Genomic DNA, 18071 nt, shown 5'->3' on the forward strand with positions numbered 1-18071 from the left:
TTTGATTTTGGGTCTCAAGATAGTTTTCTTTGACATTTTCTATAACTGTAGAGGTTAACAAGCAAGAATACTTAAAGATACCATAAATTTGACTGTTGACAGCTGTATCATGATACATGTTGTATCGCAAGACCATATCGTGATATGTATTGTATCGTTAGATAGCTTGCGATACTCAGGCCTAGTATCTACAGTGAAAAATAACATTACAGTTACATGTGTCCTTTTCTTTTATACAACCATTCTGTGTGTTTATATGTCATTACACAGTTATAACATTTTCATTGTTAAACAAGTAGACATTTTGGATTGTGTGTATCAATGGTAAATTGGAAATTAATTGTTTTGATTTACACAATAACTGATAAGTTTAAAAGACACTATAGTTTGAAAATAATCTAAATGCTAAATTATTTAACAAATAACAAATTTGCTAATTCGTAAATTCAAATGATATTTATAGTCAATTTTTATTCTGAATAATTTAACAGTTGATAAATATATATAGGTCTACTGGGTATTGTTCGGTTTACATATTGATGTGTATAATTTGGGAACAATCTTTATATAGCGTTTATATCTAAACCTGTTCTCTTGATTCCTAACATGCACATTGTCGTATAGTAAACTGTTTTATTTAATATGTAATGTACATTGGTTCTACATTTATAAAAATAACGTATTGTCATGGCACAACATAGTACAATTTTGAAGTTGTTTGATACTAATATGATAAGTTGTAATAACAAGAGGCCCAGGGGCCACAGAGCTCACCTGAGCATATCGGCTTGGAAAAAGCACCACATATCAGATCAGAACTGAAAGTTTACTGAGGTGATGGTGGGGGGAGGGGGTGCTTGAATTTTAACCCCTAGGGATTCATGATTTGAACTAGAATCTACACTATACCTTAGGATGATTCCATATAAATATCACTAATCATGGCTTTGAAGTACTTAAAAAGAAGATTTTAAATATATTGGTTTCACAATATACATGTATCCCTATGTAAAACTAGGGTTGGCCATTTTAGCCCCACCCTTGCCCCAGGGGTCATGATTTGAACAAACTTGAATCTACACTACCTCAGGATGATTCCACACGAGTTTCATTTTTCTTGGCCTTGTGGTTCTGGAGAAGAAGAATTTTCCTATATATTCCTATGTATAACTTGGATCGGCCATTTTGGCCCCACCCTTGCCCTGGGGGTTATCAAAAATTTGAAGCTACACTACCTCAGGATGATTCCACATGAGTTTCATCTTTCCTGGCCCAATGGTTCTTGAGAAGAAGATTTTTCCTATATATTCCTATGTAAAACTTGGATCGGCCATTTTGGCCCCACCCTTGCCCCGGGGGTCATGATTTGAACAAACTTGAATCTACACTACCTCAGGATGATTCCACATGAGTTTCATCTTTCCTGGCCCAGTGGTTCTGGAGAAGAAGATTTTTTAAAGATTTTTCCAATATATTCCTATGTAAAACTTGGGTCAGCCATTTTGGCCCCACCCTTGCCCCGCGGGTCATGATTTGAACAAAGAATTCGACCCACAAAATGCCTGATTTGGCCTAGCAAATTTGTAAATTATGAAAAGGACGTTAGAAAATATGTTTTGGGTTATTATCAACATAGAGCATTGACACATTTCACATGTGCAACAATTTTGTCAAAACCGGATATTATGATGTCATACTAAATTCTAAACCGCAGCATGGTTCGAGGTTTTCCGGAAAATTGCTCGAATTTTACACAATAAGTCGTGAATTTCACATAGAGCACAGTCGTTACCACAAAATATTGAAACAGAAAAATAATTATAACTGTTCGGCAATTGATTTCCAATGAAAATATTTTGCGGTAACAAGTGTGCTCATGGTGAAAAAAAATAAAATAAAATGTCAACGCGTGTAAAAATGCGATGATCATGAACCATCATATTTGTTTTGTCTTTTATACAAACTTTAAAGGATCAATTGGAAAGGTGTATAATATTGATTATGTAAGTAGATAGACACTAATATCACGCAAAGAGGAAATTGTCAACTGAGGCACCGATAGACACGTCTGAATATATGTTAAAATATTGTTTTCACAAGTGAGCTATTCCATTGAGTTGGTAAACACAAATTCAAACGGGTGAATTACTGGAAAATCATGTAATATTGCCCAGCTGATAGCAGAAAACTTGTTATTCATTAAAGAAAAAAATCATAATCATAGATGGTAAACCACGAAATACATCGGATTTTTTCAAAAGTACGGTTTTATTTTCAATACTGTCAAAAATATCATATGCTACTACGTTCCCATTTCAGCGGTCGTCATGGCAATAAACATGCGACCAGAAAAATCTAGATCTTTGTTCTTTTTTTGCGGGAAGTGCAATTTTTACTGTTATGACGAATGTTATTCAATAAAAATATAACTTATAATTAATGTAACAACATTTACCAAATCTAAGTACGTTTTATTTTTATTGGAGCATTGAAGAAAGAAAACTAAAAACGCCAACAGTTGTGTTAATGTGCCCCAGGAACATGCACCTGATATACATGTAACATGGCAGGACTGCTTCCAGTTCTGGAAAATATCGTATTTGAAGATCATTTTACAGATTACTCACACTCTAAATAATTTAATTAGGTATTGTATAGGTCTACTAAATACTTAGTTAAAAATGTACCACTTTTTGTCCGTTTTGTACAGCTGTTCTGTCTTTCTGGGAAACATTCCATATTTGAGAAAATGGGCGGGCCTATAAAAAAGCACCAATTAGATTTTTTGTTGGATTGCGCAATTGAAGGTCAGTAAGATTCAATTGAATTTTCAGTCAGATTCATCAGTATCTTCACTTAACTCATTACAATATCAACCGAAGCGTGTACTTTCAAGCAAGATTTGCGGTAATTATAAAAGGCTGCAGTGTCAACTATGCTATGGATCTAAAACTGCCGCAGCGGAAGTGATTTCCAATAATTGTTTTTTCTAATCCTATTCATTCAGAATTATCATCTTTATTGATTATGAAGTTGATAAGATAAATATAAAATTGAATCTAATTATTACATTTTAAAAGTCGTATATTCCTATATATCTGTGCATTGTAAAAGCAAGGTCATTCTATCGCTATTTGACGTGACGTTACATTACAAAAAATGACGTTCCTATTGCATTTTTCAACGAAAACATTGCCATATTGCAAGACCTCGTTTTCAAAAAGTATAATAGATATTTAAACAAGAGGCCCATGGGCCACATCGCTCACCTGAGTAGAAATTGGTTTATTATTGAAAAGTTTAAATCCAAAAGTAGTCCCATGACCAATCATGGCTTTGCTATCCTTGAGAAGATTTTTAAAGAATTATCCTATATATTTCTATGTAAAACTTTGGTTGGCCATTTTGGCCCCGCCCTACCCCCAAGGGTTATGATTTGAACAAAATTGAATCTACACTACCGCAGGATGCTTCCATATAAATATGATCAATTATGGCTTTGTTATTCTTGAGAAGAAGATTTTTAAAGAATTTTCCTATATATTTCTATGTAAAATTTTGGTCGGCCATTTTGGCCCCGCCCTACCCCCAAGGGTCATGATTTGAACAAAATTGAATCTACACTACCCCAGGATGCTTCCATATAAATAGAATCAATTATGGCTTTGTTATTCTTGAGAAGAAGATTTTTAAAGAATTTTCCTATATATTTCTATGTAAAATTTTGGTCGGCCATTGTGGCCCCACCCTACCCCCAAGGGTCATGATTTGAACAAAATTGAATCTACACTACCGCAGGATGCTTCCATATAAATATGATCAATTATGGCTTTGTTATTCTTGAGAAGAAGATTTTTAAAGAATTTTCCTATATATTTCTATGTAAAATTTTGGTCGGCCATTGTGGCCCCACCCTACCCCCAAGGTTCATGATTTGAACAAAATTGAATCTACACTACCGCAGGATGCTTCCATATAAATATGATCAATTATGGCTTTGTTATTCTTGAGAAGAAGATTTTTAATGAATTTTCCTATATATTTCTATGTAAAATTTTGGTCGGCCATTGTGGCCCCACCCTACCCCCGGGGGTCATTATTTGAACAAACCTGAATTTACACTACCTGAGGATGCTTCCATATAAGTTTCATCCTTCCTGGCACAGTGGTTTTTGAAAAGAAGATTTTTAATATACTTTCAAATGTATTTCTATCTAAAACTTTGGTTGGCCACTGGGGCCCCACCCTACCCCCCGGGGTCATGATGTGAACAAATTTGAATCTACACTACCTTAGGATGCTTCCATATAAGTTTCATCTTTCCTGGCACAGTGGTTCTTCAGAAGAAGATTTTTAAAGAATTTTCCTATATATTTGTATGTAAAACTTTGGTCGGCCATTTTGGCCCCGCCTTACCCCCTGGGGTCATGATTTGAATAAACTTGAATTTACACTGCCTGAGGATGCTTCCATATAAGTTTCATCTTTCCTGGCACAGTGGTTCTTGAAAAGAAGATTTTTAAAGAATTTTCCTATATATTTCTGTGTAAAACTTTGGTCGGCCATTGTGGCCCCGCCCTACCCCCCGGGGTCATGATTTAAGTGAACTTGAATCTACACTACCTGAGGATGCTTCCATATAAATATGATCAATTATGGCTTTGTTTTTCTTGAGAAGAAGATTTTTAAAGAATTTTTCCTATATTTTTCTATGTAAAACTTTGGTCGGCCATTGTGGCCCCGCCCTACCCCCGGGGGTCATGATTTGAACAAACTTGAATCTACACTACCTGAGGATGCTTCCATATATTAAATATGATCAATTATGGCTTTGTTTTTCTTGAGAAGAAGATTTTTAAAGAATTTTTCCTATATTTTTCTATGTAAAACTTTGGTCGGCCATTGTGGCCCCGCCCTACCCCCGGGGGTCATGATTTGAACAAACTTGAATCTACACTACCTGAGGATGCTTCCATATAAATATGATCAATTATGGCTTTGTTTTTCTTGAGAAGAAGATTTTTAAAGAATTTTTCCTATATTTTTCTATGTAAAACTTTAGTCGGCCATTGTGGGCCCCGCCCTACCCGCGGGGGTTCTTGATTTGAAGAAACTGAATCTAAACTACCTGAGGATGTTTTTCCATAAGTTTCATCTTTCCTGGCAGAGTGGTCCTTGAAAAGAAGATTTTTAAAACATGCCACCAAATTTTTATTAATTCTCAATTATCTCCCCTTGAATGAGGGCGTGGCCCTTCATTTGAACAAACTTGAATCACCTTCACCCAAGGATGCTTTGTGGCAAGTTTGGTTGAAATTGGCCCAGTGGTTCTTGAGAAGAAGTCGAAAATGTGAAAAGTTTACAGACAGACGGACGGACAGACGGACAGACGGACAGACGGACAGACGGACGGACAGACGGACTACAGACAAAATGTGATCAGAAAAGCTCACTTGAGCCTTCGGCTCAGGTGAGCTAAAAAGAAAAACGATTTTGAAAAGCTTAAAGTCTACTCTATCTATGATAAAAATTGCATTAATATTTTGCATGAGGCATTTTTTGATGGTTCGTGGACTAAGCTCTTTGAATCTACACTTCCTGAGGATGCTTCCATATGAGTTTCATTTTTCCTGGCCCAGAGGTTCTGGAAAAGAAGATTTTTTAAAAATGTCATTAATTTTTAACAAATTCATGATTATCTCTCCTTGGAGAAGCGCGTGGCCCTTCATTTGAACAAACTTGAATCCCCTTCACCTAAGGATACTTTATGGCAAGTTTGGTTGAAATTGGCCCAGTGGTTCTTGAGAAGAAGATGAAAATGTGAAAAGTTTACAACAACGACAACGCCGACAACAACGACAATGACGACAACAACAGACAACGGACAAATTGTGATCAGAGAAGGATATGGAAATAACGAACAGTATTCAATCTCAACGTCCATTAAACAAATATACAAAACAAGAGCAGAGCAAACACGGACCTCCGAAACATCAGAGGTGGGATCAGGTGCCATGGAGGAGTGAGCATCCCCTGCTGACCGGTCCCACCCGCCGTGTGCTCGTTGTCATAATCAGGATATAACGGAAAAAATCTGTGGTCTATTCAGTGTATAAATAATGGACTAACAATTGGTATGAAAAAACGTCAGTCAGAAAAGCTCAATTGAGCCTTTGCCTCAGGTGAGCTAAAAACTAATTCATACACAGGTAAACGTAGACATACATCCATGTTGTCAAGATTTATGTTGGAGGTGGGGGTGGGGAATATAGGATATAAATATTGAGTATTAAATTTCAAAATTAACGTTAAATATGAACTATATTCCTTTCATTCTGTTGTAATCCGTATTGGATATCAAAGTTGACATATTCTAATGTTGTGACATAGCTCAGCCTCATTTTCACTTGAACTGAACAAACTTGAATCTTTGTGAGCTTATGCTTGTTTTTAATAATAAATTTGACTTTTGAAGCTCCTTTGGATTTTTTTCAGGATCAGAATAAAAGATTTTGTGGTTGCCTTTTTCATGTTTATTTTTTTTAGACTGTGAATAGATTGCTTACAAACATGCTAGAGAGATGTTGAATGACAAGAGGCTAAAATCTACTCACTCGAGGAGCAAATGTTCAAGATCATTGTTAATTTACTGTATCTTCTTACTCATGTTCTAGAAAACATATTCAGTGTTCTTAAAGGTCATAGGAAACAATTCCTAACACTATAATTTCACTTTTTAAACCCAATGGGGTAGTAACTTACTTTTGTAATTGCACACCCCTGCTACTTTATACTTTTCTTACACGCTAATCATTCTTGATTTTGTGGTTTTATGACGTCACAAAGGCCCACTGATTTAATCGGATCATTGGACATAATGTAAATCTACACTATTTTATCAAGCTAATAACATATTGTATATAATTATATTTTTTTAAATATAAATGCATGTCTGTGTTCAGATGAATTATATTATTTTATAGTTTATTCATTTCAGTTTGAACAGGTCATTAATAAATTATGGAAACTGAAAACTGGGCTTTCTTCAGAAGATGGCCCTGATGAATATCCTATAACAAATACGCTTTTACCCTCCAAATATGAAGACATACTCTAAATCAAAACTTCGGAAACAAAATAAAAACATTTTCCATGTTTGATACAAAATCAAGAGGATTATATTTCATCGTCTTTTGACGAAAAAATATTTAATGTCCTTTTTAAATCAAAGAAATTTGTGAAATGCAACAAAAATAGAATATTGTATGGAGATAAACATATATCAACTTACAATAGAAATTTGATTAGGCTTTTAGAAATATAAAATGAAATTTTGACAAGTATGTAGGGAAAATCCTCATGTATACTCAAAAAAAAAACACAGGGACCGGTGGTATTGAAGTCCATGATACAATGTAAGCGTCTACCACTCAAAATGTCAGCATTGTTTAAAGTTTCATGTTCTCTGATCTGAAAGACACATATATTACTGCAATATCGGTATAGCAGTAGAATCCCTGAGTATATAACAACATGATCATTATTGTACAGAAAGACAATCATTTTTATGAGTACTAAGAAGAAATCAATTTTTAACTCAAAGTGAGATTCTGACAATACAGTCAGACACATTGATACTGATCTTTGATATGACTGTCAAGATACTTGTGAATGTATGGTATATGCATTACTTATTAAACTTTGCTAAACTGAAAAAAATCTAATTCTTATGAGTTCTTAGAATCCTTATTATTACCGGCATACATTTCATAGATGTATTTTCACTTAATGAAGCCATGAATTATTTCTTTATTTTTTTTTTCTTTGTAGGCTAGGAAAGGAATTGCATTTTTTAAGTATTTCACAGAAATTTATTATATCTAGTAACCATGGCAACACCATTCATCAAAATCAAGAACTGATGTGTAGAATAATGTATCTTGATGCAGTCTACTTGTGTGCCAAGTTATACTAAAATCAGACCATAACTATAGGAGAAGTAGCATTTTGAATGTTTTTCACGGAAATTTCTATTTTTAGTAACAACACCAACACTGTTCATCGAAATAAAAAACTGATATATAGAATTATGCATCTTAGTGTAGTTTACTTGTGTGCCAAGGTATCAGACCAAAACTGTAGAAGGAGTGGCATTTTGAATGTTTTTCACGGAAAATTCTATTTTTAGTAACCATGGCACCACCATTCATCGAAATCAAAAACTGATAAACAGAATTAAGTATCTTGGTGTAGTCTACTTGTGTGCCAAGTTATATTGAAGTTAGACCAAAACTGTAGGAGAAATAGCATTTTGAATGTATTTCATGAAAATTTCTATTTTTAGTAATGACGGCAACACCGTTCATCGAAATAAAAAAACGATATACAAAATTATGTATCCTAGTGTAGTCTACTTTTGTGCCAAGTTATACTGAAATCGGGCCAAAACTGTAGGAGTAGAATTTTGTATGTTTTTTATGGAAATTTCTTTTTTTAGTAACCACGGCAACACCGTTGATTGAAATCAAAAACTGATACACAGAATTTTTTTAGTAACCACGGCAACACCATTAATTGAAATCAAAAACTGATGAATAGAATTATGTAACTTAGTATAGTCTACTTGTGTGCCAAGTTATATTGAAATCAGACCAAAACTGTAGGAGGAGTAGCATTTTGAAAAATTGTTTACAGACAGACAGAGACTGACAGACGGACGGATATGCCGGATGCATTACTATTGCATAAGCTCTTTTGGTTTCTGACCAGTAGAGATAAAAATCAGCAATCCTGACAACAATCTATCCTACATTTTTTTTCCCTGTACCTGTAACTGTGCGGCCGGTAAGTTAATGTCTGCCACCATCTCTGTACACGGATGTTCCACCTGTAGACGTGGATTGAGTTCCAGGAAGTGGAACGTCTCCGTCTCCTCGTTATATACTAGGTACTCCACCGTACCGGCACTGACGTACCGCACCATCTTAGCCAGAGTCACCGCAGCCTGGAGAGATAATATGATACACTGATTAATAGCTATAATGTTAATTTCTCAGGCAATGATTTTTCTCTTGCTCAATGTCTTAGAGATCATTGACTGTCGGCCTTTGCTATCTCAAACTCAAGTGGATTGAGATATAATGTAAGAGTACATAAGGATGTGAGATACAGGGGTGAAATATTTTTAAGAATTAGTGCTTGATGTAGACTTTTAAATCACTTTGACATATTGATATTTCGTAATATTGGTATTAAAGTTTGACTGTATTTTGAAAATACTTAAAAAGAAGTCTTCTCTTTGCTGTGAGGAAGAATACTTTAGTTTGCTTTACACACAAAGTCTTGAAATAGTTTATAGTTAAACAGACTTTTACCACAGTAACCCCCAAGCTCTAACCTACCTGTTCCATCTTTTCGAACACCTCTGGTTTGGCTATAGAGGCAGGCGCCTCCTCAATGATCTTTTGATGCCTCCTCTGGATGGAGCAGTCCCTCCCAAACAGGGAGATGGCGTTACCGTAGTTATCGGCCAGGATCTGGACCTCCAGGTGACGCGCGTGGGTCGCCAGCTTCATGATGAAGATGGGGGATCCCGGAACCTCAGCCTGAACCTATATATAGAACACAGGATTCCTCTTTTAAATCAATCATAAATTAAGAACTTGCTGATAAAAGATTAGAATTGAAACTCAAAATTGTAAATTCTGTTGGAAACAAAATGTGCGTATTTCTGATTTTCTATATAAGCAGAATTATTAAAATTGAGAATTCAATTTAGCATTTCCATTGAGGGTTCCGAGATGGCTAATATTTAATATCCATAGGCTAACAAATCATTCTTTCTAGACGTTATCGCTATATCTCTTTACATTATAATACTACTAAAACTCTCTCTTACTAAAAATATATTTACACCATTTTTTTGTGGAATAAACCCTATAAATGTGCATCTCATTATAATTACCACTTAATATTTGGTATCTCTCTTTATCTTTGCACAAAAATTTTGGCCATTTTATATGTCTTTACACTTTAAGACCAAAATTTCTTTCAATTCCATACCTGTCTGAAGAGATTAGGGAAGTCGTCAGCATTCTCTGCCTTCCTGATGCCCTTCCCTCCACCTCCCTCCGAGGCTTTGATCATGACAGGAAACCCGATCTTATTGGCCGATTTCAGACCCTCGTCCACGTCGGTGACACACCCCTTCCTGTAGAGGTCCTGGGGCACATTCACAGGCTTATTGTCACTCTAAGAGTAGTTCAGGGTCAAGCCTGGAATGAAAATGTTCAGTTAAGTTATCTTTATGGGGTCCAATTTTTATGGCTTAGGGAAGAAAGACTGTTTCATGGAGTTTGTTTTTGTGATTGAAGAGATGAACATTGACATGCTGTGCTTCAATATTTATCATTTTATGAATGACATGAATCCTTTAATATCATGACAAAGAGAAATACATGTAATGATTTTTCAGAATTATGTTAAATATATTTCAATAAACTTACATTTTTTATACTGCCTTTAGAAAATGATTTTGTTTTCCCATTAATTATTTATTTGTAATAAAATCAACAGTGAACACTGATAAATTTTATAAAATACCTGATCCACTCCATGGCATGGTGGGGACTTTTGCTGTCTGGGCTACAATGGAGGAGGCAATCTTGTCCCCCAGGGCCCACATAGCTCCCTCTGGTGGACCTGTTCAAAAAACAAGAGCAGATAACCTTATGTGAAACAGGCTACACCAAGATAATGCCTCATACAGATATGACCTTATCGGTTAGTAAAAAGAAGTTTTTCTTTATAAAATATATTTTTAAATTATTTCTGCAAAATAGATAAAGTGTCTACAAACATTGATACCTGAGAGAGTGTCTTAAAATTTATTAACTTTACCAATAAATATGTTTCCGTTTTTATGGAGAAGTACTGGTAACTTTGGATTCTCTGAAGCATGACCCAAGCCCGCCCAAACAGCCTGCAAAACAGAAGAGAGGGTATTTATTTTACCGGTAATGCATGTTTTAATACATGTACCGCCAAATTATTATTATAATACAGAACAACAACATAAATCAACAATCTGAGTAAACTAGTTAAATGTTTTATTTTGTACTGTATATTTCATGAGATCTAGATTCATCGTGTGCAGCACTCCCGGATCAAGACCCGCCTGTGGAATACCCTGCCACACACAATACGGCCATCCCCCTGTGGAACACCCTGCCATACACAATACAGCCATCCCCCTGTGGAACACCCTGCCACACACAATACGGCCATCCACCTGTGGAACACCCTGCCACACACAATACGGCCATCCGCCTGTGGAACACCCTGCCATACACAATACGGCCATCCCCCTGTGGAACACCCTGCCACACACAATACGGCCATCCGCCTGTGGAACACCCTGCCACACACAATACGGCCATCCCCCTGTGGAACACCCTGCCACACACAATACGGCCATCCGCCTGTGGAATACCCTGCCACACACAATACAGACATCCGCCTGTGGAACACCCTGCCACACACAATACGGACATCCGCCTGTGGAACACCCTGCCACACACAATACAGCCATCCCCCTGTGGAACACCCTGCCACACACAATACGGCCATCCCCCTGTGGAACACCCTGCCACACACAATACGGCCATCCCCCTGTGGAACACCCTGCTACACACAATACGGCCATCCGCCTGTGGAACACCCTGCTACACACAATACGGCCATCCACCTGTGGAACACCCTGCCATACACAATACAGCCATCCCCCTGTGGAACACCCTGCCACACACAATACGGCCATCCCCCTGTGGAACACCCTGCTACACACAATACGGCCATCCACCTGTGGAATACCCTGCCACACACAATACAGCCATCCGCCTGTGGAACACCCTGCCACACACAATACGGACATCCGCCTGTGGAACACCCTGCCACACACAATACGGCTATCCGCCTGTGAAACACCCTGCCACACACAATACGGCCATCCGCCTGTGAAACACCCTGCCACACACAATACGGCTATCCGCCTGTGAAACACCCTGCCACACACAATACGGCCATCTGCCTGTGGAACAACCTGCCACACACAATACGGCCATCCCCCTGTGGAACACCTTGCCACACACAATACAGCCATCCAGCTGTGGAACACCCTGCCCCACACAATAGCTGTCTTGCCAACCCTAGGGGCCTTTAAGGCAGGGATCCAGATGCCCGAGTCAAGACGACCTTGGTTTATAATTGTGAATACAGACTTTAAGTGTACAGTCCTTAGTCACTGTATGTACAGAAGTTCGACAATATTCATTCAACAGAGGGATGAGCTTAAGATTTTTTTTATTCAGTCATTTAAGTGTACCGGTAACATTCACATAAAAAACAGTCCGTGGACCGGAAGTCCAAGGGTTACTTCACTGCGCAAGGTTCGAGAAAATTCGACTTCAGCATCTGAGGCACTTATATTCTTAGATTTCATTCTTTTGTTCTGATCAAGAGAGTGAGGAATCTAATGCATGGTAAAAATCTGGCTGCATTTCTTGTGTATGCATGGTGTGGGGGATTTGCACGCTGGGAATGGAAAAGGGAGGGGGGTAGGGCAGTTATGTGTTACCTTCTGAATTTAAAAGATGACATTCAACATTCTAATGAAAGCTTTGATGTTTCGAAATAAAATTTTACCTTACTGTTTTCATTTTGGAACTTTGTATTTCACTGCTTCTTGTATTTCTTAGTATTATAAGAGATGAAGTCTTGTATCAAAGAACACTTAGTTGATAATATAGACAGTAGCAACAACCAATCACTGTACAGGACTGTAACAACGGATTTAATTGGGTGAGGGACAGACGGACACCTTACTATCGCATAAGCTCATCTGGTTTTCAACCAGTGGAGCTAAAAATAATAAGAAACAAAACATTTAAAACTCAAAACCCCTTTTTTCAAAGGGATGGTGGCAACAAAAAAGTGAAGCAGCCAATCAGAGCATCAAAATGAAAACTTCTATATCAAAAGATAAATATATTCAGGAACACAAGGGGGTTCAGCCCCCTCCTTCTACCACTGTATACTACCAGCCTTTATCTAATTCTAAAAGTTTTAAATTCCCTCTTTATTATTTGTGTAGCTAAAATGAAATGGAAAAGACAAATTGTCGTTACATATCCTGTCTATATTAGTACAGACATCAGAAAGATTATATCGTATATCTCTAATTAACCATCTGTTTTAAGTGAGGAAAAAACTAAATAGTTATTTCCTACAACATTTTCTTCCTTAAATATGAAAGGAAACAAAAAAAATGCAATTATTTATATCTTTTTATTAAAATTCACCACATGGCTAGGTGAAGCAATATTACTTTTACATCCAATTATTAAATTTGTGTTCCATATATCAAATTACATTTTCAGAAATTCAATGCACACAAATGGACAATTTGTTCTACAGTCAATAAATTAATATTCAGAATATACACAACTTTGTTTAAAGGTGAGCACTATATATGATATTAATCATAGGTAGAGTAATAATAAATTAGTACAAATTAGTACAAAAATAATTACAAACCCTGGTAATGTTTCACATATAATACTGAATTGAATTACAAAACTAATTCATGAACAATTCTAACAATTAAGTCATTATGAATGACAGATATGGATTTCATATAATGCAATTTTATGCAAATTTGATCCAATTGCAAATTGCACCTAATGATTTCATATGATTTGTTAAATAGGTATGTTTTTAAATACAGTCACTGTTGATTCTAATTGTCCACTCTGGTCACGTGTCCATGTTGGCCAGAATTCTGGAGACCTCTGACCTTTGACTTGAGGTCATGTGCTGTGTGATGTGGACGATGGAATCCATGGCAACCTCTGGATTGTTTTGTATCAAACTGAAAACAGTAGCAAATTTTAAAGTAAGATTAGAGCATTATTTTATCAATTAAAGGGAGACAATCTGAAAATCATATGTCAAAACCTGATATTTAAGCTAAGTTTAATTCACACTGAGAAGAAGACAACTTTCAGAATTTCTAGACTGTGCAACCAAGCAATAAATTATGGTTAATTAAACTGATATATAAATATTATCATGTAAAGCCTTTCAGTCAGACAGTCTGGTTCCTAATATTGTTAGCATGCTGTTCTTCATCTCTACATGAAAAAATAAAATAATGCTATCAAACTCTAGTTGAGCCATTAGGTGATATATTATGATCAATTATGTAGGATGTGCTCCCTCTGTAGACATCTGATACCTACCTCCTGACTTGTTGTAGGATGTGCTCCCTCTGTAGACATCTGATGTTGTCTGATACCTACCTCCTGACTTGTTGTAGGACGTGCTCCCTCTGTAGACATCTGATACCTACCTCCTGACTTGTTGTAGAACATGCTCCCTCTGTAGACATCTGATACCTACCTCCTGACTTGTTGTAGGACGTGCTCCCTCTGTAGACATCTGATGTTGTCTGATACCTACCTCCTGACTTGTTGTAGGACATGCTCCCTCTGTAAACATCTAATACCTACCTCCTGACTTGTTGTAGGACGTGCTCCCTCTGTAGACATCTGATACCTACCTCCTGACTTGTTGTAGGACGTGCTCCCTCTGTAGACATCTGATACCTACCTCCTGACTTGTTGTAGGATGTGCTCCCTCTGTAGACATCTGATACCTACCTCCTGACTTGTTGTAGGACGTGCTCCCTCTGTAGACATCTGATGTTGTCTGATACCTACCTCCTGACTTGTTGTAGGACTTGCTCCTTCTGTAGACATCTGATGTTGTCTGATACCTACCTCCCGACTTGTTGTAGGACATGCTCCCTCTGTAGACATCTGATACCTACCTCCTGACTTGTTGTAGGACGTGTTCCCTCTGTAGACTTCTGATATTGTCTGATACCTACCTCCTGACTTGTTGTAGGACGTGCTTCCTCTGTAGACATCCGATACCTACCTCCTGACTTGTTGTAGGACGTGCTCCCTCTGTAGACATCTGATACTTACCTCCTGACTTGTTGTAGGACGTGCTCTCTCTGTAAACATCTGATACCTACCTCCTGACTTGTTGTAGGACGTGCTCCCTCTGTAGACATCTGATACCTACCTCCTGACTTGTTGTAGGACGTGCTCCCTCTGTAGACATCTGATACCTACCTCCTGACTTGTTGTAGGACGTGCTCTCTCTGTAGACATCTGATGTTGTCTGATACAGCGTTGTCAATACTGTCCTCACGGATTTGTTCCGTTAACCACTCCACCATAGCTTTGTCATCCTCCCATAGGTAAGCCTACAGTATCAGTGATTGGTCAGGAGATAATCTCAGCCATAAAACCCTCATAGTGCATTGACAACTACCCAAAGCTATTTTCTTACCTACAGCTTTTTATTTAAGAAGTGTTAATAAAACATATGCATGGCAATATGATTTAACAAAATCTACACTGTATGCCAAGCCAACAATATACAAGTTCTAGGAAACAGACACAAGTTACTTGTTCAATGATACAAACTTTTCAAAATGTTAAGTTTACTTATAACAAAATATGTTTCTTGTACTTTTTTCTTAAAAAACATAGTGTTTGGACTGCCAAAAATATATATGTCAATTCATAAATTATGAAAAAAGTCAATGAAATTCATATTACTTGTACCACTAATTTTACTTGTAAAATAACTATAAATAGGACTGGTACGACATATCTACTTACATTGACAGTGCCCCTGTCCTCCACAAACCAACGATGTAACATGGAGTTGAGCTCCCCCTCCCCGACGTTCTGTGTGAACTGCTTCATCTTCTTCTTCAGCTGCCTCTCCAACAACCTCCTCTTCAGGTGCCAGTAGAAAAACTCACGGCTCTTCTGCCATTTAATATCAATTCTCTGTAATTATCAAACAATATCAAAAATGCTTGGCCACGCTACATTTTCAATTTCTATGAAACTTTTTGTGTGTACTCACATTGTCATATCATTAATGGTTTTATAGTTTTTTATTTCAAAAAATGTCTCGTTGCCATGGTAACGGCACCTATTGTTTCCCCTGAAAATTCTTCCTAAAATTTGACCAAAAAACGTGATTTTGTAGGTTTTACTGAATAAAAATGAGCTTAAAAGAAACAAGAGAATGGGAAAATCTACTTTTGTTTCAAAACTACCATTATTCCTCTCTAGTATAACAACATAATTTTTTAAAACTGTAATTCTACATAATGGCTTAACAACGCTTAGCTTTGGGGATTTTGGCATTTTGCCAAATTGAGAAAATTGCCATTTTAGACCCTTTTTCAAAGCGATTTTTTAATACTTTGCACACTGATTTGAAATTCAGGAAACAGTGCATTGTATAGATGGTACATAAGTTAGTTTAAACACATTAAAATATTTATGGGACACCTAAATTTTTTTTTTTAAAAGCTGATGAAAAATTACCCAAAATTTGCAAAATTTCCGTATTTCAAGGAACACATGCACATTTCATTAAGTTCATATAGAAAAGAAATGTTCCTTTCTACCTGTTTTGATGTCATTTACAGTAAAATTAGTCCATATCTAGGAAAAGTGTCATGTAAAAATATTCACATCCCATTTCCAAGAGCATTAATACATGTAAATATGTTCTTAGATAGGAGAACTGTGAACACCTGCACAAAATGCCCCCCCCCCCCTTTCCGTAAAATTGACAATTTTGAAGTACATGTAGACTTACCAGGGCATGTTTCAAGTTTCCTGAAACTATCTCCTTAGATTGAAACTAATATGAAATAAAATTTTCCCTATCCATTTTCTATTACTATGGAAACAGGAATGCAAGATTTGTTACCATGGAGACAGGAATACCAGATTTTTAACCAAAATGGCTGCGTTTAACATAACAATATTCCCAAAACTACACTTATTTCCTCTTTTATAAAACATGTGTAATGAGTTAAATGTAAATGTGAACTAAATTTTTTGGCATCTTAAATTTGCATTTTTATGATGTTGCAAAAATATAATGCATTTTGTAATGCTATGTCAAATAATTGCAAAACCTTGTGACTTTTACTTTTTCAAGATTTGGTCAAACTTGAAAAATTCTGAAATAAAACTAAAACAAGCAGGACTTTCATAATATTTTACTCATTTCAACTTGTTACTTTGTATAATTATTTATTAAATTTATGGGCAACTGCAAACCACAGATACTTTGAAGGAAGTCAAAAATCCCCCCCCCCCCCCCTTCTGATTTTTTCATTAAAACTTATGAAACACTGCTTTAAACTTGAGAAAAATTACATTGGTTTAAAAAAAAAATCACATCCTCTTGGGTAAGTTATCTTGGATTTAAATAGAAATATCCAACAATGGAAAACTTTAAACATAGTGTTTGGCATATAATTAATAATTAGGTTTGCAATGGATCTTTTGTATTCTGTAAAGTCAGTTGAAACAATGCCCCCCCCCCCCCCATGAGACACTGTCCCCCACAAGTATCATTTTAAGGAATTTCTTCCTTTCATTTTACTAGGTTCCTGCCAACATCTCATCACACCAACTATATCATTCTCCTTTAAATTTCTTTTTTTCACATGTAAATATAAATTCTGAATACAAGAGAACTTTTTGCTTTTTTATTTTTTATATATGCAACATTTAGAGTACATTTATTCTCAACTATGGTACATATCATTAGATTTACTTGACAAATTCTACTGTTTCTGCTGCTCTGAAAATCTTGACTCTGATTTTTCAATTTTAGAGTTTTAGTTGGTCAGGCATGTACCAGTAATGACCTACATTGACATACGCAAGTAACACTGATAATTAGTTAATGAGAATTATGCTGAGTTTAGTTTTTTTTTGGAAAGGTACAGGATAAAGATTGATAAGTTCTAAAACATATTGTTATACAACATAAGATTTGAGGATGCCATCACATAATATGATAAACGTGTTCCTATTATATTTGAACTTTGACATCTCAAAACACTGATATCTTGAACTTTGACATCTCAAAACACTGATATCTTGAAGACAGTGGGTACA

General features: G+C 36.3%; 1 protein-coding gene and 1 pseudogene across 1 annotated transcript; both read right to left on the bottom strand.

Annotated features, from left to right (window-relative positions):
- Nucleotides 1-8806: 8806 nt before the first annotated feature.
- LOC134282995 (acetyl-CoA carboxylase 1-like) lies at nt 8807-10708 on the bottom strand (annotated as a pseudogene).
- Nucleotides 10709-13390: 2682 nt separating this feature from the next.
- On the bottom strand, nt 13391-16573 carry LOC134282996 (acetyl-CoA carboxylase 1-like). Its single transcript, XM_062765419.1, has 4 exons — nt 16559-16573; nt 15753-15926; nt 15198-15331; nt 13391-13927 (listed from the first exon to the last, which is right to left on the bottom strand). Exons 1-4 carry the CDS (start codon nt 16571-16573, stop codon nt 13813-13815), a joined length of 438 nt encoding a protein of 145 aa, XP_062621403.1. The 3' UTR covers nt 13391-13812.
- Between the last annotated feature and the right edge of the window lie 1498 nt (nt 16574-18071).

The sequence above is a fragment of the Saccostrea cucullata genome, unplaced genomic scaffold (assembly GCF_032062105.1).
Source record: "Saccostrea cucullata isolate Sc308-1 unplaced genomic scaffold, CSIRO_AGI_Scuc_v1 ctg1144, whole genome shotgun sequence".
Lineage (NCBI taxonomy): Eukaryota > Metazoa > Mollusca > Bivalvia > Ostreida > Ostreidae > Saccostrea > Saccostrea cuccullata.